Raw genomic sequence first — 21,268 nt, 5'->3', positions numbered from 1 at the left:
AGTTTGTGGAGGACTGTCTCCCATGGGAGGGACCCCACGCTGGAGCAGGCGAAGAGTGTGAGGAGTCCTCTCCCTGCGGAGGAAGGAGCAGCAGAGACAAGGTGTGATGAGCTGACCACAACCCCCGTTCCCCGTCCCCCTGCGCCGCTGGGCGAGAGGAGGTAGAGAAAATTGGGAGTGAAGTTAAGCCCAGGAAGAAGGGAGGGGTGGGGATAAGGTGTTTTTAAGATTTGGTTTTATTTCTCATTACTCTGATTTGGTTGGTAATAAATTAAATTAATTTTCCCCAAGTTGAGTCCGTTTTGCCTGTGGTGGTAATTGCTGAGTGATCTCCCTGTCCTTATCTTGACCCACGAGCCTTTCATTGTATTTTCTCTTCCCTGTCCAGCTGAGGAAGGGGAGTGATAGAGCGGCTTGGTGGGCACCTGGCGCCCAGCCAGGGTCAACCCACCACAATAATACATAGAACTTCCTATTGGTATCAGTGAGATTTGTGATAAAACTACTTCAATTTAGGAGATTAATTCTGTGTTTTTGAAGGTTAACTTTATCCAGAGTTGAGCACCTTCTCTGCATTTTTATAGCAGAATTGTTCCTACTGTTGGGCAGTATACTTGCAGGTACAGTTCCTGCAGGATGTGTCTAATTGTAAATTTATTTCTCTTTCTTTTCTTACAAGTCTTCTCTCCAGGTCTGAGTTGGGAGTATTTATGCTGCTGCTTATTTATCTTTTCATATAATGCATCATCAAGTACTTTTAAACTACATAAAATTGATTCTCTTTCTGGTTATAAATTTTGTTCGTTTTACAGAACTTTTGGTAGGAAGTATTTTTTTTAAATATATTTGTATATTTAATTCATAACTACTCTGATAAGAATCTGGTGTTTTAAAAATCTTTTACTGTCATGATTTGTAATAACATAAGGATTCTGTCTGCTGCAGACTGTGAATAATTTTGACCATTCTTGTGAATGTAATTAAAAGTGCCAGTTCTTTAGAAGGAAGGAATATAAGGAAATCACGTGGACTTCCAAGGATGGAAGGGCTTGGAAGGGAAGGACTTGGTGGGAAGAAAGTGGAATGACAAGGTAGATAATAAATCCTCTTCTCTCCTGATGGAAAAAGAATGTATTCAGCATATGTCAAAGTGTTTTGATATATAATGGAAAGCTAAAGGAAATACAACAGAGGAAACATTTCACACTTCAAATTTGTTGCCATGGCAGCCTGCACAGCTGGTTTTGTATGTTTAGATTGCTTTCACTTGGAAAAAGTAGTGCATGAGATAGTTAAGAAATACACAAGGTTTTGCTTACCAAGAAACTGCAAAAATTAGTCTTAGAGCATGTTTCGGTTTCATCAGTGCGTTGAGCACTTCACAGCTGCAGAAACTTAAGGAAAAATCAGTACTTCTCAAAGTCCTCAGCTAACAGCAGAACTGAGAGCAGCACTTGGCCAGATTCTGCTTTTGTTTTCTCTTACCAGTCCTGTGCTGCTGCAGTAAAGCTCATGAGACCTTCATGAGAAGGTCTCCAGCCTGAGCACTGTACTGCTTTCATTTTTAATGAGCGATGATAAATGCTCGTTACTTATGCATCAAGTACATCATGCTATGTACTTATACATAGCACAAAAACAATTTAATTGAATCTTAGTTTAAAAAAGAAAAGTGTTACTTTCCTTTGAGTTTTCTGGTAGTGGTGTCGTATTTTCTTGGCAAGCTTGGGGCCTGTTTTCCTATTATATGATAGTTAATTGCATATTTTCTGTCACTGCTCCACAATGTGGTTGTCTTCAGTGAAATCTGTATTGACAGAAAAGGGCAGATTCTGATGCCGTGTTGGCCTGGTTTGTACTAGTGTAAACCTATTGACTTGGTTGTACCTGATCAACTCTTTTTACTTGCATTTATGTAGAAGTTCACCCTTTGCAAACCTGTAGACTTGTTAACTTGCTGCTTATCAACTCACTCTGTTCTCACTTAAGATCCTTCAAGTCTGTGTTGTATAAAAGGGGTTTTACTAATCCAGATGAGAAACATAGCCTTTTTATGTGTGATGGTTATATCTTAAAGCTCTGAGGAATGAAGCATCAGAAAATCACTACTCTGTGTTTAGAGATGCTGGCTCTCCAATTAGAGTAACAGAAAATACTCTTTAAACCAATGTATGGAAGTAAGGGCATCTTGTCGGGTACTAGGCTTTGACTAAATGATGTAATATTGCAACTTGCATTTTCACAGTTGCGGCTTTCACTTATTTCTCACTGAGACTTAACACTCAGGAGTGCCTTGGACCAAGTTTGTTTGTTTGTTTTTTTCCTTTAAGGAATTCACTAATAACCATTTTAAATAGAGTATGCTTTTACTTGCTGTCTTCCTACACTTTACAGAAAACTTAAAGGGAACAAATTACTAATTTTGAAAGTATAACCAGGAAAATATTTTCATATATGTGGGGTAAACTAACTGTTCCATGGCGAGTGATTTTTTTGGTTATATGCAGTGGTTACTGCAATAAAGGTATTATGAGGTACATTATACTCCTAGAGCTAAATTTTCTTGGGGATGCCAAAGGTATGGGTTATTATATTATGTTCTTCTGGGAACCAAGAGAATTTCTGCAGGGAGCTGATTTCCGAGATCTCATTTGTGGCAGCACAAAGGAGAGGAAGTGACAAGGACATGGCCGATGTATGCATTAATCACCAGCCTTGTATTTCTGTGGTGCAGTGTTACTCCATCGTATTAGTTGCAGGATTCTTTATGCTGAAAAGAGTTGGGGGGGTGTGTGTCTCTTTGCTTTCATTCCCAGCTAACTTCATGCTGATGAATAATGAGATTTTAATGATGTCAAAATTATGGCCTGGAAAATCTGATAACAACGTGTCTGATTCGACATCCAAGTCACGCAATTTGTTATGTTTTGATTCAGCAAAGCAATACGGATTTAACGTTGTCTACAATAGTTTTTTTTTATCAAGGCGGCCAAAAAAAAGACACATCTTACTGACCAGACACATTTTAACACTTTTTATTGGGAATTTATTATAAGTCAATAGTTCCTTTGTGAGGCTTTGCAGAAAGTCCATTTCTATAGTATTTTGACATAATATTAAAGGCCACATCGCTTCATTTTCATACAACCAGAAATTTTCTAGGGGTTGATCACTTTCTTTCATTAACTGAAATTATGTCTTCAGAGACCAACTCAATTTGATTCTCAAATGAAAACTTTTGAAACTAGGACCTCTACTAGGTTAGTCAACAAGGACCTGTCTTGAGCTAGCTGTGTTAATAATTTAAGCAGAAGCAGAGAGCAACATTTTTGTTAGTTAATTGATTTGACTTAATTGGTGGTTCAGCAAGAGGGCTATAAGCCATAGATCAACTCAAATATTAAATTTAATTCTGTGAGAAAATAACTGTTAATAATGGCACTTAACTAGTGCTTACTTTCTAATATACAGTATATACATACAGAAACATACAGTACACCTTACTGTTCAGAGCTTTACATTTACATGATACACCTTAAGAAATAATTTAATAAATTCTTTGCAAAGTCTTTTTACATCAGTAGGCTTTTTTTATCTTGCATATATACAGTATTTTACTCATTTATTTAAATGTGAAATAGATAAGCCCCTATTTACAGTCACCAGAAACCTTCAGGTATATGAAATGGAAAGGCCCCATTCTTGAGAACTTTGTATATTAAAGATTTGTCTATAAAAGTTCTTCCATATGTATGATACCATGTATTTCCTGAAGTATTTTACTGTACTTGCTCATCTACTGTTTTTTGTAAAAGTTCTCACTTCTTGGGATACTGCTTTTTAAGAGATACCATGTGAGGGTGCTGCAATTAAGTTCAGAATTTCCTTAAGAGAATAGCAGTCAGGCAGCTCCATGGTACAGATTCTTTGAGGCAACTAATACATCAAATTAACTCTTAAAAAAAGTTGAGCGGATATCAGTCTTGTTCATTAAATTATGAAAGTTGTTTGTCTATATGATTGCCATCACATATAGTATATTATCAAGGATACATGCAAATGTACTTAACTCTGCTGCAATAAAAAAGATTAGAAAAAAAAATTGAGATTTCAAGGGTAAATTATATAAAAACTTGTTCCTTCTCCATCTCTTAAATAGCAGCTTCCATTTTACTACATAAATCCATTTGTAATGTCAAATCATTGAATGAGATTTGGGTCATCGTAAAGGAGTCAGTCTAGTGAAGTAAATGTGAGTGGTGAATGGTGCCAAGTGTACAAGACCAAGTATGGACGGAAACAGAGGAGCAAAATGAAAATTAAATAGAATAGCACATTCAGATAGGAAAGTGGAAAAGATGGGAGAAGAAGCTAAAGAGAGATGATAAAAGAGCCATGATCTGAAACTGGGAATTTAACATGGAGAGAAAGGAACAGAAATAAATGCGACAGTCCTGTTAGAGACAGAAAGTAAGATGTGTTAGGAGACGGGGGAAACAGAAGTAAGGAAGCAACATGGAAGTTGAAATTGCAGTTAATGCCGCCTGTTCAGCCACACCGTCCTGGCAGTGTCCCAGTTCTGGAAGCCTGTATTCACACCAGATAAGCCAGTTCCTCCTCGATGGAATTTTTCCTGCATAATGGGATGGAATTTCTTTGACAGATTTTACATGAGAGATTTAATGTGGTGCATTAGGAAACCTGATTTCCCTCAGATGGGATGAAGAGGAGCCTCTTTGCTTGACAGTTGTAAAGAAGGTTTTCTTTCTTAAGCAATTCTGTGTGGAAGTGAGCTTGAATGCTCAAGATGTGTAGAAATTCATAGAAAACCTCTCAAATTAAGCAGGGGAAAAAAACCCAACCAACCAACCCAATGGTTTATCAAAGCAGCCAGTATCATGTCAGTATAGAGGCACTACAGATTAGTGAATCGGACACAATGATAAAGAAAGGCTTTACGTGGGTTTCATCAACAGGCTAAAACTATGAAGTAAATTAATGTAGTTGCACTGGATAGTTTTTGGGTGGAGAAAAAGCCATAGAAATAGATGATTTACTGTATAGAGTTTAAGGGTTAAAAAAAATCAATAAAATATGAAAAGCTATTAAAAAAGTAAAGATTAATGGAGTCTCTTCCACCTGGATGTTGATAACTTAGAGATGCTTGTATATGGTGAAGATAAGCAAAGATGGCTGTGAGACAAAATTACTTGAATGATGTTGAAGAGAAGGGAAAAGATCTGAAAAGGCTGTTCCTCACCTGCTTCCCACTTAGAACTTAAGCATGTCTCTATGCTGACAAATTAGGACCAATTATCAGATGAGACTGTGCTATAAGCAATGGAAAAGGTTCAATTCTGGTTTTGCTCCATGGTTTTTCTATACCAGAGGCTTGAAAAGCCACTTAATAGTCATATGGAATTTGAGTTGTGTTGTGACAGATTAAGCCACAAAATAATTCTGCTGTGTTGCAGGGTGAGTGACAAAGATGTCTTGCTACCCCAAAATCAGTGGGAGAATATCAGTTTAACTTCTATGCCTCCTCTATCATTAATAATGCAACAACAGCATAGGAACAGGTAGTTCCTGGGTCAACGTTTCGTAGTTTGCTGTTGTGGGTAACTGTTAATTTGCTTCCTGCAGCATGTTTGTGTTTCTTATGTATTTCATATGCTCAGTAAAATTTGGCAATCTGGATTGGATTTCTTCATCCCCACTGTGAAATACAGAAACTATACTTTTATTGTGTATTCAAGAATGACACTGGGAGGCACTCCATTTCTGAGAGGTCAGCAAAGAACTGATGCTGACTGTGATTCCTATATATTACTCCAATTTTAAAATCTTCTACATATTGAGGGATTTTGTATGGTTTCCAAACCTCCAGTGATGCCCTAGATTAAAGAGACTTTAATTTATTTGTTGCAAACATATCCCTTGAAAATACAAAATGTTAATCATAAACACATTTATTTTTAAGATAATTACTCTTGTTACATGAACATATGTGGACCATAACACTTAGCCAGACATTCTTTACTAGTTAAATTTTGATTTAGCTTTGTAAACCACTGCGTCCTTCATATTAATATGTGGAACAAACATTTCTCAGTTCCCTTAGAATTAGTTAATAAATATTTCTGAATTCTTGAAATGTTTTAGGATGCAAACAAAGCACTGGAAAAATAAAACACATTTTTGTTAATTGTTATATCTAGAAAAAAATGGATTTACCATAAACATTAAAACTTAGGTTAGTTCGTGTGAGAAAATAATTTCTGAAAATGGTAAATTAGGCTTCTTTTAGAGGGGAATCATTGATGGAGAAAGAAATTAAATAATTTAATTTATAATTAACATTTACTACTTGGACATGTATAATTGGATAATATGATCTTTAGTAGAGATCATCTATATCATCTTCATTGAAAAATGCTATTTACTTCATCAAGGATAGCACTGTTACTTCTTTGTACAGAAAATAAGCCAATACCTTTTTCTATACAAAATACAAGGTGCTGTGTCTTCAGTCAAGACTTCAATAAACTGCTTAGTGATTTCTTCAGACAGGAGTATTAAAATGATGAAGACACAAGTGTCTGCTTTGTAACCAATTCAGTGCACTGAAAGTATTAGATGTCACAGGTATTACAGCACATAGGCCAGAGTCTCACAAGATTTCAGCAAACAATTAACTATTTGAAAATTAAGACTGTTTCATTTAACCGTAATGGAAAGCTCCTTCTAGCCTCTTGGTTGGGACTCTCACATTAATGACTCTGAGCGCCAACACAGCAATATCACGGTCCCAGTACTGGTATGTAAGTACTGCAGTAACAGAGCACCAGAGGGTTTTTTCATACCTACGTCATAACTTGCTGCACTACTGTGCGTTCATGAGAACACCCTTGATTCCCACAGTGTATCTTTTTAAGCAAGCGTCGTAATTTGTTGGGAAAGTTTTTGTTAATGTATCTGTAGAGCAGAGGCATTACAAAGCTGCTTGAGAAAGCCAAGAATTTTGATAAAATCTTGGTAAAATGTAATATTCGACTGTAATTGTCATCTGAAATTCTTCCTTGTGCATTAGTAAATGTGCTTACCAAGAGAATAACATAATAGGGTGTCCATAACGTGAACTGTGTACAGACTGTGGCAATCAAAAGCCTGTGCACCGATGGATCTAATCGTCCGGTGTCTTGATCCAGTGGTGTAGCCTCTTTGCGTATTCGCAAGATTAATATAAGTGCATACAGTACAGCGATAGCTGGTACAACATACCCGATAAAGACCATAATGGCATCTGCTGCTTCTTTGTTCTGCATCTTGGAACATTCAATTATTTTAGTGGATACGTGATTGCAGACGTAGAACAGGAGAGATGAAAAACTTGTAAGCATGGCACCACCCCATATGAATCCACAAACATGTTTGGTGTTGTACACACTTGACATGTAAGTTCTAGGTAGAGCACGTTCAATGTAGTAGTCCAGACTGAGTAATGTAGTAGAGTACATAGTAACTAAAGACGAGACGTTGAATAAAATAAGTAAGGTAATATAAACTTCATTGTTAGAATTCCAGATGGCCCATTTTGTATTGGCAAGACCTAGAAGGTACATTGGTGCCAGAGCGTTGATGATGAGACCAGCAATGGCAATGTTGACAAAGTAAACATCTGGCATAGTCATAGTAGCTTTGTTATAGAGATTAACGAGGACCAGCAAGCCATTGTAACAAAGGCCAATTGGGAAACATATAATGAGGTAGAGTAGGGAAAAGATGGAAAGCACAAGGTGGAAGTCATAGCAGAGATGCTGGTCCTCACTGTTCTCGGTACTGTTGTTTAAGGTTTCACAGCTCCACATAGTGATTTTAGCTTTTGTATCTTCTCTGCTGGTTACCAGCTTTTCTGTAGAAAGAGAAATAGTGAAAGTATTGTTGAAATATTATACTGTAAGTGAAATGCAATGTAGTACGAAGAAACATTTTAAAGATAGAGATTATACCCTTCACATAACTGATCAATTTAAGGTCAGTGACTGAAATGCCTTTTGATCTTGTTAGTCTAGAAGAAAGTAATCTGTGATTCAAAATTTCATGAGACTAGTAAATGTTCTGAAGTTTTAATTTAAATGAAATTAGTGGCAAATGAGTTGATACAGGGCGCAACAGAATTAAATCATAAAATGTGTATCTTTAAGTACCAGTGTAATATACATGAAGATTAGTACAATGTTTTTTAAAATTATTGAACAGTATCTTTTATATAGTTAATAATATATAAGGGTAGTTGCTGAAGAATTGAAGGATATAAGCTGAAGCACAAATCTTAGAGAACTCTATTCTCCATCTTATTGCTAAGGTGTTAAATAAGCTTTCTCTTGAAAAGATATTTTCTTAGGAGGCACATCCAAGGCAGCATAGTGGATGTATACTGGATCACTGAGAAAATTGACAAAGACTAGAGGAAACTGGGAAATGAGGTGAAAGGTGTGTGTTTGTTTTTTTTCATAGGTCAGTTCATATTCAGACTTCCAGCCTATAACCGTTTAGTTCTGAAAAAACAATGGACCTCTGTAGTCTAGGGAACCTAATATCAGAGCAGCCTGACTTTCCAAAAAGGCAAGAATTAGCTATCATTTCCTCTCAAAATAGCTTGAATTCTTTAAAAAGTACACTAGCATCAGTAGTTGTTGTCCAGCTATCTTTGCTTTAATCATCAGTAAAGAGATAACATTTTAACTGAAATCAGTGAACTTCAAAGCAATCGTGAAAAGTCTCTTTCCAAAATGCAGAAATAAGTAATCTCTAAAGTACAAGTGAAAACATTCACAGCCTTAAAATCACGGCGGCTATTCGTGCCAGCCCGTTTCTGGGACAGTGTAGAATTTATGCAGCAGGTGATTTCCCATGTCACGTGTACTCTGATCCTGTCAGATACTCAGTGTTGTTTTGTGTTCTTCCCATTTAGCACATATAGGGAAGTACAAGTACATGTCCCTGCATTCTTTCCAGACAGGGAACAAGATTTAATCAAATCCACAATAAACACTGTGCAATTAAAATGAATGTTACTAGACAACATGCTATATACTCTATGAACCATACGGCTAAACTATACAGTATGGGTTTTGTAAGCATATGGATACGTGGTTGCGTCTCTAGTGCTAATCCTTTGACACTTCAGCCATAGTACTGAATTTGATCCAGAATCATGTCAACTTCCATTTTTTTATTTCCCATTGCAGTTGTTTTGTGTGCATTTTTTTCTAAATACCATAGCCCGTGCCAGATATCAGGCTAAAAATACAGTAATTTTAGCTAGGCAAACAAATTTTTATTCCACTGTCCTATGATGGATTTCCTCAGATAAGTGGCTTCTGTGGCAGTAGCACAAGATGCAGTTCTGTTGTTTTCAAAGCTTTCTTTCACCTTTGTTGAAAAACTTACTTTGTTTTCTCAAATCAGTTCTTTAGCTGTCGTATTGCATCTGAGTAGAAAGTATGGTATCTTTATGTTGTCTTTCAATCCTCATACTATTTTCAAGCACTGAAAACAACCCAGTTTATTTTCAGGAAGCATCTGTTGTTTCAAGTTTTTAAGAAAGGTGTGTGTTTTTTTGGTGTGGGGTGGGGTTTTTTTGTGTGTGGGGTTGTTTTTTTTTTTAAAGAAAAGCTCTTTTGCACAGTTGAAGGCAACCAAAATTACCTCTCATTGAACTGTGATGACTTGATTCAACCAAAGCAGCAGACTGGAACTAGATATTGCGAATATATGCATTACAGTGAGTGCAAGGGTGACTAAGCACAGGCATGGGTACAATCACGTAATTCCATTATGTAGGTTTATCCTTAAGCATGTAGCTTTGATTACTCCAGATTGAATTACATCAGCCACAGAATACTTGCCTGTATATTGTCTCAGAAGATCAGCAGTCTTTACTACCACGCTTTATGTTTTATAGAGTAGGGGGATGTCTGGTTTCACAAGTGTTTTTAGTAATTACCCCCTTCTTCTTTACATCCTCTAAATGCAGTTAAATAAGACAATTCTATTTTAATGACAGAAATTTTAGGCAAGTCGTTGTATTAAGTAGCAATCTTATGAAATTACGAAACTTACCTCCGAAATGAGCAAAAATAAAATCCAAAATAAAAATACTTTCTGAAGACGTTTTTTGATGACTTCTAAATTACCAGATGAGGTGTTTTTGCTGCTAACGTAGAAATCGCCCATTTTTAATTGTCACTTACCTGTGAAGGCACTGAACCTGTTTGCTGTGCTGTACAGGCCCAGCTCAGCACTTCTTACCCAGCCACGTCTTTTGTCATTTTAAAGGCAGTTTTGTCTCCACCGGCCACGTCTGGGGACATCCTTACGAAGCTTCGGATGCAGCAGTTTTACTCGATCGATCTAAACTAACCCCTTCTCCGGTCAAAAGTAGTTTTGCAGTCCCAGGTTGACTCTGTTGCATAAGTGAACGCTGCAGTCCTCTTGTTTACTGCGGGCTGACTCAGCCTTCCCTAATGCTTCCCCTGGTCTTGTCAGCTTTTATACTTTTATCACATTGAGAATTAAAACCAGGACTTACAGGAGCGTCCCGCCAGCCGCCGCTCGCTCTCCAGCCCGCCTTTCCCACGGCCCCGACCCCAGCAGCGTTGCTGTAAAGCCTCTTACCTTTAATTCAGGCGTTACATTCCTCCGCGCTGCCGGATCCGCACGCGTTTGATAAGCAGCGCTGCTGAGGAAGGCAGCCGGCTGCAAAGCCCTGGCTCGCTTCTCCTTGAAAACATGGTGATCGCCGCTCGCCAGCGCCCAGGCAGCGTGCTACCCTGCCCGTCTGCCTGCGCTGCACTTGTTTTTCCTCTGTAAGTTACTCACAAGTTTCTGCTTGGCTTGGCAGGCGGCAGGCCCTGCCCTTTCCCTGTTTACAGCCAGCTTCTAGAAGTGAGAGGCTCTGCTCGGAGGGGAGCGAGCTCTTGGATCCCGCTCAGTTTAGTCTCTGGGTTTCAGATTTACTGCTTAAAATATACGGGCTGCTGGAGCGCACAGGTTTGTTATGGTATTGTCATCTGCGCTCGGGTTCTCTGGGGGCATTGGAGAGGCTGTTCCATTCCCTGCAAGTGCAATCAGCAGCTCTCGTTTAAGAGCGTGGGATTTATTTTTAACCTGGGATGAGAATACGTAGCTCTGAGGTTTCATTTCTATAGGCCGTACATCCTAAACAATCAGTATTTAAAAATTAATGTATTATGAAGTGCACAGGTGCTTGTCCTGCTTGCGAAGCTGAGCTAGCTTGTAATACAAGCTAGGAAGAAAAGTTTCTGAGCATTTACTTTGAATTTGGAGATTGTTTTGGCGTTGTGAAAAGGCATTATGATGTGAGCCTCATTTTGTGATGGTATTATGGATTCCATCAGTTTCCTTTTTTGAAAAGTTGACGATTGTTCTCAAGAGCATTTGCGTGTCACTCACAATTAATGGATGTGAGTGTGTATATTCTCTACACCTTTAATTTTCTTGATCATTTCTTGAAAGAGTTTTTGAACTGTAGGTTGATAATTTATCCCATACTGAATTTTGTACTGTGGTTGTTCTGTTGTTTATATGGAAACTCCTCAGACTAATGAACTAAAGTTATTACCTTCAAAGTATGTTTTTAACTGATACTGTCAACCAAAACCAAGAGCTGCCTTACTTTTTTGAAATAATTTGTCTTCTATTTAGAGATTCTGAGGCTTTATTCCATAGCAAATAAACACCAATGAAAAATCCCTTAATTAAAAATCAAGTAGGTGTTTATGGAATAAGTACCAGAGAAATGCTAAAAATGGTTACTCAGTTTGGGCTGAGTTACTCTATCTGACTGCAGTTTGGTTTTTTTAGGCAAGGTCTGCGCTTCTTGGTTTGTATTTAACAATTCATTATGAATATTGTAAAACCACTGCAACTCCCAAATGGCAGAAAATGCCTATGTTCCTATTTGATACGTGGTCCACGGATAGAATTGTGTATGTGCTGTGGATAACTCTGTGTTACAAACTGTGGCATCAAGTCTTTGCTGCCTCAAAACTTTAGAAGAACTTTAATCATCATAAGTTCACTGGCGAAACAGCAAAGTAGGAAAGGTGTTAGTGCAGAAGTACTTTCAGAGTTCTGATACTTGGCTGACAGCCAATTTCTTTACACGTCATAAAAATTGAACATGGTTTTATTTAGATAAAAATTTGCATGAAGTACTTAAGAAAAACTTATAACACTGCACAAAAAGTTAAGAGCACTTGGTGGCAAAGATTATTTTAGAAAAGATGTGTAAAGTGGTCTTCAATTAATGAGAAAAAAAAAAAAATGAAGTGCTGCTTAGTTGTATTACGGAGTCCATAGCTGCAGTCAGGGTTTTTTCCAACATTTGCATTCATAATGCAGCACTAAGTTGCAGAGCAGGTTGGTTAACAGTTTCAAGCGTGACCATTCTATGCTCTGATTGTTTTATTTGGCTTAAAAAAACCCCAAACCTTTATCTAGCTGTAGCACTATCTCTTGCTCTGCAGATATTTTTGTTTAGACGACAAATGATTTGTCTACTTGCTCTGTTATCATCTATATGTGAGATAGCTCTCATCTAGATTATCTAACCTCTGAATATGTGTTTTCACAAGCTGTAATATCGTTATAAACCATATGTAGCTAATAAAGCTGTTGCCAAGAAGGTAAGTCTCTAAACAGGCCTAAGACTCCTACCTTCATCAGGTCTTCTAGAGTTCCCACAGGATCTCCTAATTTCTACAGAGACTGAAACCTGAGGGTACTGCATAGCGCATGAGTGCTATGTAGAGCTTTGCTGGATGGCACAGGTTTGCTTCAGATCAAGATTGAGAAAACAGAAAAGCTTGGCCAGAAGTGTTAAATATATGCATAAACCATGACTTAGTATATTGTAAGCTACTCATCAGTTTGTAAGGTGCTTTTTGAAAGTGACATGCTAATTATTATTTATGGATTAATTCTTAAAAATGTAAATAATGGATGATTGGTATTTCTGGAAAATGGCATACCTGCAGTTAGTTGTACCTCAAGGGGAATACACTCCGAACTCTCAAGTGCAAGGGAATGAAGTGTGTTACCTCGCAGTCTGGGTAACATGACATGTTTTTAGGCTTACTAGCTTATGTACATGCCATAGGGATTAACAGAAGACTTGTTGGCTGGATATACAGAAGAGTAAAACTAGATTGCCCAGGTTAGATGTGAAGGGAAAAAAAAATGCAGCAGTGCAGGAAAGTAGGTTTCAGAATAGACTTTCCTTATGCAGTTGCTGAGTTGCTGCTGTTTATAGTATAATGATACAGCTCAGATAAAATGCTTTTAACAGCAGTGGAGAAGAAAATCCTGCTTGATACTGGGTGCTGGGCTGAAAAACAGGCCCCTTCCAACCCTATCATTCATGTCTTTGTGGTGCAATCATTGACCAGTTTGGCGGGTGGTATGTTTGTAATTGATATTGGTTCCATTTTATAATGTAGTTAATTCAGCGCAGTATGATGTGAAAGAAGCCATGACTAAATAACAAGAATAACTGATATAAAGCAGCATTGAATATAACCCTGTCCTTGATGTTTAAAGTACAAATGAAAAAGCAAGAGTAGGTCAGTTGGAAGAGGGGTGTGTTTTTCTTTCTACAGTAGCACTGCCTGTCCCTGGGCCTGCGGGAGGGAGCATGGCGCAATCGGTTTGCCACCCCTGGCAAGCGAACTCATGGGAAGAGCAGGCGCCCAGCCTCCTGGTCCCACTGATTTCACCCTCGTCATTAGGCTCAGATTTTGGTTTTCTAAACCCATTCCCTTTGCAATTATGAGCTTGCTTTAGTAGCAGCATAACAATAGTTAAAAATGTTTAAAAAAGACTTTTGGCTCATGCCATCCAACTGTTGCCTACTCCTGCTCAATTCTGCACATTTTGAGTGCTGTGAGCCCATTCCCAGCTTTATAGCTTATTGCCTCCCCTTGGTCCAGTGTAATTCCTTAAGCGTTCCTTCTGTCCAGACATAAATGCTTAGGTACATTTCCCTCTGTTTAAAAAAAAAAAAAAACACCTTGTTTTTCACATCTGCCTGGCCCTTATTTTCCTCTTCCTGATGACTCCATTACGGTTAATGCTGCACCTCCCGTCATTATTTGCTCATACGACACATATACGATATCATATCGGACTTATCACAGGGTTCTAAATATGATACTCTTTTCTTACTTCTCTGTTCCTTTCCCGTGTGACATCTCAGGCTGTTCTTAGGCATGTTGAGTCAACAATGAAAATTGAATTCTCAAGAACTATAAGGGTGTATTTCTGTCACACGTGGAATGAGTACAGAGATACTCATGCTTCTGAAACTGGCCTTCGCATTTTCCTTTAGTCATCCTTTGAGGTTGCTCACTCTCTGCTTTTCCAGAAGTTCTGAATATATGTTGTCTTCAGAGCACTTCAAAACTTAGCTCCTTCCTGTGGGCCCCTCTCTCACTTGCCAGGTGACCTTTTTTATTGCTCCACAGATGTTGGCAACCGCTGTCACTTGTTTATTCTTTCATACTGTAAGCACCATCTTTGTGGTAAATCATCTCCATAGCAGCTACCTGGTCATTCAGATCCCACTTGTGCCATGATAATCTGCTTACTGCCCCTGGCCTCTTGGCAACCTACTAAATAGATGCAGGGTTTTTTTTCCTGTTTTAACCTTTTGTTTAAATCATCATCATCTTCGTTATTATTTTATTATTATTATACTTAATGTAATTCCATATAATAGAAAACTATTAACAGCATCAGCTGCACGCTTTGTTTCTGTTTAGATTGTACATCTCTGGGAATCGGAGTTCGTGTAAGGCCGCATCAGAAGTAAGTCTCTGCAAACTGCTGTCACAGATCAATACGCATCAACAAATGAGTTCAGATGCTCCTTTGGTTTCAAAGAAAGAGAGGAAAATTTGATTTTAGGTTATGGCAACTGTTTTTCAAGATGGTATATTAGGTTAGAACTGAAGAACTTTCTTCTGTCTTTGTAGTTCATAGAAGGTTGCTCAAAACAACGTTGTGAGAACAGATAAAATACTCCAATAAAGAAAGACAAAAAAGATCAACTACTCTGGAAACCATAATAAAAACTGCCAAAGGGTGTTTTTAAGAGACCGTTATCTGTTAGAGAGTGGCAGTGTGGTAGTGGTCTGGAAGGTTGTAATAACCAAGTACTACAGGATAGAAGAGACAAATGAAATTCCTGCAAAATGGGGAGGCTAAGTTCTGTGGAGAGGAGATAGTCCAGCATTAAGGGCCCTTAAGATGTCTGTGGAAGGAGTCCCATGTTCAGACACAGATGCTATCTGCCAGGCACATCTGCCACTCCAGATAAATCCTCCTTTTTTTATGCTGTTTATTTCTTTGTAATAGAGCCTCTGCGCGAGTTAGGTTGCTGCTGGCTGTGCCCTCCTTGCAGCTGCTCAGGAACAGCTGCACTGGGGCCTCTGCACGGGTTAACTCTATAAACTCGATCATGTTTTGTTAACTTCTCTCAGTGTCCCAGTATCAGATGAGTGTGACTGGTCTCCTGCTCCACCTCTTCCTGACTTAGCTTTATCACTGAATTCCGAAAGAGCCTCCATATGGAAAACCTGACGTATCTTTTCTTTTTTATTCACCATAGAGTGAACAGTGCAGCTTTTAATACATCCTACATGTGTTGTGGCTTAAGATTTCATTACCGCAAAAGGTGAAATATCTTATTTTTGTGCAGTTTTAAAGATAGGGTATTCCATCAGGCAGAATGAATTTATGCAGCGGTTACCTGTATTCGTCTACAAGCCTTAGCTGCCCGGGTTTCTGAAATGAGATACAATTTTGAGATGCCCAAATATCCACTAGGTAATACTTTTCTTAAAAAACTGAGTTATATGCAAAACAAAAACCCTGTAATTTTCCTAGAATTCATATTCACTTCCAAGAACTTACAGTGTATTAAATAACAGGAATAATTAGAATGAACGTAGTATTAGACAATAGGCTTCATAAGATGCTTCGAGTTCTGGATTTTATAAAGTTGACTAATTGGAATAGAAGAAGTGATAGCTTTTAAGCATCAGCAGAGGAGACGGTGCCACTCAGTGTTGAATATGAACAGCCAATTAGCACTACTGCAGTTCCTGGTCCATGTTTTCAGAGCACTTGGAAGCTGATTTTGGTACAGCTATCCTACTTTAAAACTAAGTGGCAACAAACTTAAATAAAATTCAATATCAAAATGATTGAAAGTTGCTATATATATATATATACACACACATATACAGTTTTTTAACTGGCTCAGTGAAAAAAAATCTTTAAAAAAATTTAACCTGTGGCAGAATTTCCACCGTGCTTATAGCTGGTGAGCCACAGAAACCAAAAGACTTAATTAAAACATACAATTTCAGTTTCTTGGAAAGCACACAAGCCCATTAACTATAGCAAATATCTTCATTCAATTTAAAATTAAATGTAAGTTGCAGTTTCTTTTCATATGAAACACTTCAACTCAATGGATCTGACAAGGATTACATGCACCTTCAGAAAGTGTTCTTACTATCATGATGTTGATGTTCAGAGTAGCTGGGACTTAGTAGATTTACATAGTAGATACACTTTGTCCCACTGTTTTTAATGAAAGTATTTAGTTCAAGTGGGCGATTGCATTAAAGGATCTTTCTTATATGATAATCATCAATGTTTAGCTATAGGGTGTCCCCGTCCCCCCCCCCCAGTATCTACAGACACTTAAACTGTAGAACAAGTCAGTTAAGACTGGTTTTGGGGAAAAAATGTTTATGAAACTTACACGTTCCTTTTTTTTTATGTAAAGATCATCAGATCATGGAGATAAATTTAAAATTTTCTGCTGAGGCCTTTTTAATATTTGAGAAAATATAAAATTATGAGATTGCTTTATTGTAAATGTCTTTGTTTAGCTAATTTCTTTGTTTAGATCATAGGTGCAAACAGATCATTTGCACCTCTTACGAGATAGCAAGCGGCTAGATCTCTGCATTTCCAGCATTTTGGAGTTGCTCAGGTTCCAGGTGAGGAATGTATATGAACTGAACATTGTGCTTCTGGTCCACGTAAATCAGCATCACTCCAGTAAAGAAGACAGATTCTTGCCAATCAAAATTAATGCAAATTATCCTTATCCTAGACATTGCAGACTGAATTTATCCCAGGGGCAGAGCGTCAAAGGTGCATCAACTCTGCTGGAATTACTCTGTAAATGAGTTGGCCCGGTGAGTTGGCAGCTCTTATCTTAACCCACTGTTTGTTAGCTTCACTCATGCTTAGGACTTGTGACAGGGAACACTGCTGAAGTTTGGCAGTATGAAAACACTCCCCACAGATATTTTGCTGCCAGTTGCAAAGACTGACAGGAGGCATAGATGGTGGTTTTCCTGGAAACTATAATATGATGCCATTTCCTATGAGAAACATTGGTGAAAGCTGACCCGGTGACTTATCAACAAGACATCGTGTTGACCGTGTAGGAAACTCTTGTGAAACAGACTCAGACTGCAGGGACCAGGTTTCCACTAAATGCAAAAATGTTGACGTAGTTCTTTCTCGGATAACATTTGTAAGAATGAGTATAAAACTGGTTTGAGTTTAGAATTTGAAGGGGAAAATTGGCCCTCAGCAGAGTCGCGCTAAGGCTGAAATGACTTCAACATTTGTCACATACGTTGGAGATGAACAGATATCTTTCTGATAATTGTCAGGCAAGTCTGAGACGTCTTGTTCTTGACAATCCTGTGGCTTCTACTTTCTGTTGCTTGGTGAAGGAAATATCATTTTCTAGCTGCCTCTTGGATGAACTTGCGTATTTACTGATTGCATCTTATTCCATTTATAATGTCTGAATAAAATATTTTAATTTTACATTCTAGGAGGGCTAGTATAATATTAATGCTGATCTAAGGGTGGCTATTATTAGACTGTAAGATTTGGAGCAGGAATTTTCATTTACCAGGGGCTTGAAATTAATTAAGAGGCATCTTACTGACATGAATGGGTTCTGATTTGTCCATCTACTGCTTGCTTGTCATGTGCCACTCCCCACTCCACTTTATCAGTGGCAGGAGTTTTTACCCCTTATTCATCAAAATATTCTACCAATAATCTTGATTTCTTATAAGGCTCCCCATTGTACCTATATGTATGGAATGACCCTTCTGTAGAACTTGAAAAAGCCAGTAACAGCCTTTAGCACTCTCTGTTCTAGGATACTGGCAAAGGGTTTGACAGGTTTAAGTATTTGATGATTTGACTGGAGTCCTTGGCCATACTGTCACATGTGTGTGGATGGTGATGCTTCCTTAGCTATTCTTAACGGGTGTCATTTTTTCCAGTCCTGTATGAGGCTGGGCAAATGTTTCCAAGGGGAAAAAACCAAAAGTAGTTTTGGGGGAAGAAATGTGCAAAGGAGTCTGGGACCTCTGTAAACCAGGACTCCCTAAACCTAAAGTCTCCCATTACAAAAACATCTGTGAAGTTACACCTTGAGTATACTACCTGTAGCCACCTGTTACCCACATTCTGTCCAATCCATGGTATTTTGGGAAGCCATGGTTAGGATTTGTACAAATTCCTGGGACTACAGCCAAATAAATGACATTGAAATAAATACTAGTGCTTACTAATTGCAGTGTATTGATTCACATGCCATACAGCAATTACTGTGTTTTTTTTTTAATTTGAACAGATTTTTTTTTAAAGATTTCTGAGTGTCCTCGATAGGTGTACACATTTTTAAAAATCTTGTACACCACAGGAAGAAAGCACGACTTCTGTAGCAGATTTTGTTACTGCAGGAGCTCTATAGAGCCTTGATAGATAAAATATATTTGTCATCTGCTTCCTCCTGTGCTAATGGGTGGAAGCCTGAGGAGTAATTAGTTTCTCACAGAGCCAGTTTCTTAGTAATGATTGATAAATGGTTGTTTTTACGTAGCCCACACGGGCATAGGGTGCATACCAACAGTAACCCACAGTTTGTAGGGAGGTCACTGGAGCCTGCTAGCCTATCTTCACTTAAATGAGCCTTACATGTTTTAGCTGTTGTGGAAAATATGCAGAATGTTCTGATAAACTCTTACCTGATGTTCAGATCCTGCACGCAGAAGTTCAAATGAATCATTCTGATGTGCAGATCACAAACATAGATGTTCACATGAATCATGTTGTCCAGACATTTGATTAACGTTTTTTCATCGTTTCAGAATCAGTCCAACTTTTGTTGAAATCCATGGGATACTGCTTTGACTTAAATGATGGGGCCAATCAAATATGTGAAGGATGTGATGCTGGCATGAGAAACAGGGTGCTGCCTTTTTATGCTGCTTTAGCATTTATATAAAAAGGACATAAAGTTCAGCTGACAGAGCCCTAAAGGAAGGTAGGTCTTTTGTTACGTACAGTAGAAAACAGATTTGCAAATATGGCGATTAGCATAGTTAAAAATGCTTATGGAGGCTAAAAAGGACAGCAGTCATTCTGCTTATTCAGAGCTTCTGCTGAAAGCAGTTAGGAAATTTTTGGTGCTTTGAAGTTTGCCTTTGGCTTACCTTCGTTTGTAATATAAATGAAAATGCAGCTTAATTGTGATTAATTAGTTAATTAGTTACCGCTGTGTCTTTTAGCGGCTTTGCAGTAATATTTCGCAGCATGGTTTGCTGTGTGTTTTATTATTATGCTATGAATAGAAGATTCAGAAGTATCTCACTTTCATTGAGAACTTTTTTGCTTTATTAAAGACTAATTAGATTAACCTTTGATCAATTCCTCTGCTATACTTCTGCTATACTGTTATACTTCTAGATTTAATATACAGAAAAATTGAGATTTCATATATTTGGAGTGATTAATAAAAAACTTAAAAGCACATACTCAGTACATAAAGAAACACTAAATGAGAAATCTAGCCTAATGTGCAAGAGCATGAAAATTGATATGCATAAGAAAAAGCCTGCTCTAACTTTCTTTTGGACAACCAGATAAAAGTACGAGCATGACAAATTTAAACAATGACGTTTCTCCTGAAGAACCGTTATCTAAAAACCGAACATTGGTTTCTAATGATGGCACTATTAATTTTCACTGATCCAAGGTTTATATGCATTAATGTAAACTGTTTCTAGGCTCTTAAAAAGTGAAAGCAATCTAAAAGGTGAACTTCTTAAAATCTCACCTGGTAGGCACTGCCTTGTTGTTCCTTGATGGCTGGCAGAAACATTTTGCCCATCAAGTCAGACCCTTTTCAAAGCGAGCTCAGCAGAAACTCCAATATCTCATTTCTCTGGTAGGAGTAAACAATGGGAGAGCTTAGAAAAAGACCGCTGATGCCGCTGCACTGGCCTCGGTAGTGGCACCGAACTCTGTGTATACACGTGACTTCCCCTGCACATACATACACATAATCCTTTAAGCTTCAGCTGCACGCTCTTATTGGCGCAGAGGGCTGTTGCAAAAACAGGGGGCCTGATCCTGGCAGAAGGACCGTTCTGCATACCGTGTTCATAATTGCGAAAGGGGTTTTTAGGGGTCTTTTTTTGGAAAGGACAAACTGAAAGGACATTACGGTGATTCGAGAACTGTTCAACCTTTGGTGTAGTTATGTAACGGGAGACAAATAGCGGCTGCATTGAACCGGGAGAGATTTTTTTGGTGTGAGAAAAGAATTTTTACCATAGGAGTAACTATTCTGCAAAGCTGTGCATGTTAACAGAGTAATAAACCCACAGCAAAATAAGCCAAACTGGCAAAAATATTATGTTAGTAAAATTTGATTTTCTTCTAGTTACTCATCACAGCTGTGTTTGTCAGGAGTCATATCCCATCCCGCCTTTGAAAAACAATGCTATTTAGCAAAAGCCTGTAACATCTACTTGGCCTCTGGAGAGTTTAGACAGTAACCAACATTAGACCTGAAAAAGAGCCAATGTATGCTTTAAAAAAGACGTTAGTGTAAACCTCAGAATTATTTTAAGCATTCAAAAAGAACATTTTAATTAAAAGAAAAAAAAACATGTAAGGAAAATGCTACTGCTGTATCATCTTACTTTAATGAGATGGTAGGTAAATGTAAATTCTTTCCATTTGAATAAAAAGCATGTAATATCATGATTCTGTCTAATTAGCTTGAATACAAATAGTCCTTAAATAATTTGCCTTTTTAAACTGTAATGAGGAATAATTTATGTGT

The 21,268-nt window shown here is 37.9% G+C and overlaps 1 protein-coding gene across 3 annotated transcripts; it reads right to left on the bottom strand.

Moving 5' to 3' along the window:
* Positions 1–5,953: 5,953 nt before the first annotated feature.
* On the bottom strand, positions 5,954–20,543 carry GPR146 (G protein-coupled receptor 146). Of its 3 annotated transcripts, none has more exons than XM_009320016.1 (2): positions 20,255–20,543; positions 5,954–7,912 (listed from the first exon to the last, which is right to left on the bottom strand). In XM_009320016.1, the coding sequence occupies exon 2, from the start codon at positions 7,866–7,868 to the stop codon at positions 6,864–6,866; it is 1,005 nt and encodes a 334-aa protein (XP_009318291.1). In that variant the 5' UTR covers positions 7,869–7,912; positions 20,255–20,543; the 3' UTR covers positions 5,954–6,863. The 3 variants fall into 3 exon arrangements, with proteins under 3 accessions (XP_009318291.1, XP_009318289.1, XP_009318290.1); XM_009320014.1 differs by lacking the exon at positions 20,255–20,543 and adding an exon at positions 10,681–11,040; XM_009320015.1 differs by lacking the exon at positions 20,255–20,543 and adding an exon at positions 10,257–10,495.
* Positions 20,544–21,268: the final 725 nt, after the last annotated feature.

The sequence above is a fragment of the Pygoscelis adeliae genome, unplaced genomic scaffold (genome assembly GCF_000699105.1).
Source record: "Pygoscelis adeliae isolate BGI_AS28 unplaced genomic scaffold, ASM69910v1 Scaffold242, whole genome shotgun sequence".
NCBI classification, from domain to species: Eukaryota; Metazoa; Chordata; class Aves; order Sphenisciformes; family Spheniscidae; genus Pygoscelis; species Pygoscelis adeliae.
This window is presented reverse-complemented; position numbering and strand designations above follow the sequence as displayed.

What these genes read in the sequence shown, in the direction of transcription:
- GPR146 (XM_009320016.1), bottom strand. Translation starts at nt 7,868, where the DNA reads ATGTGGAGCTGTGAAACCTTAAACAACAGTACCGAGAACAGTGAGGAC.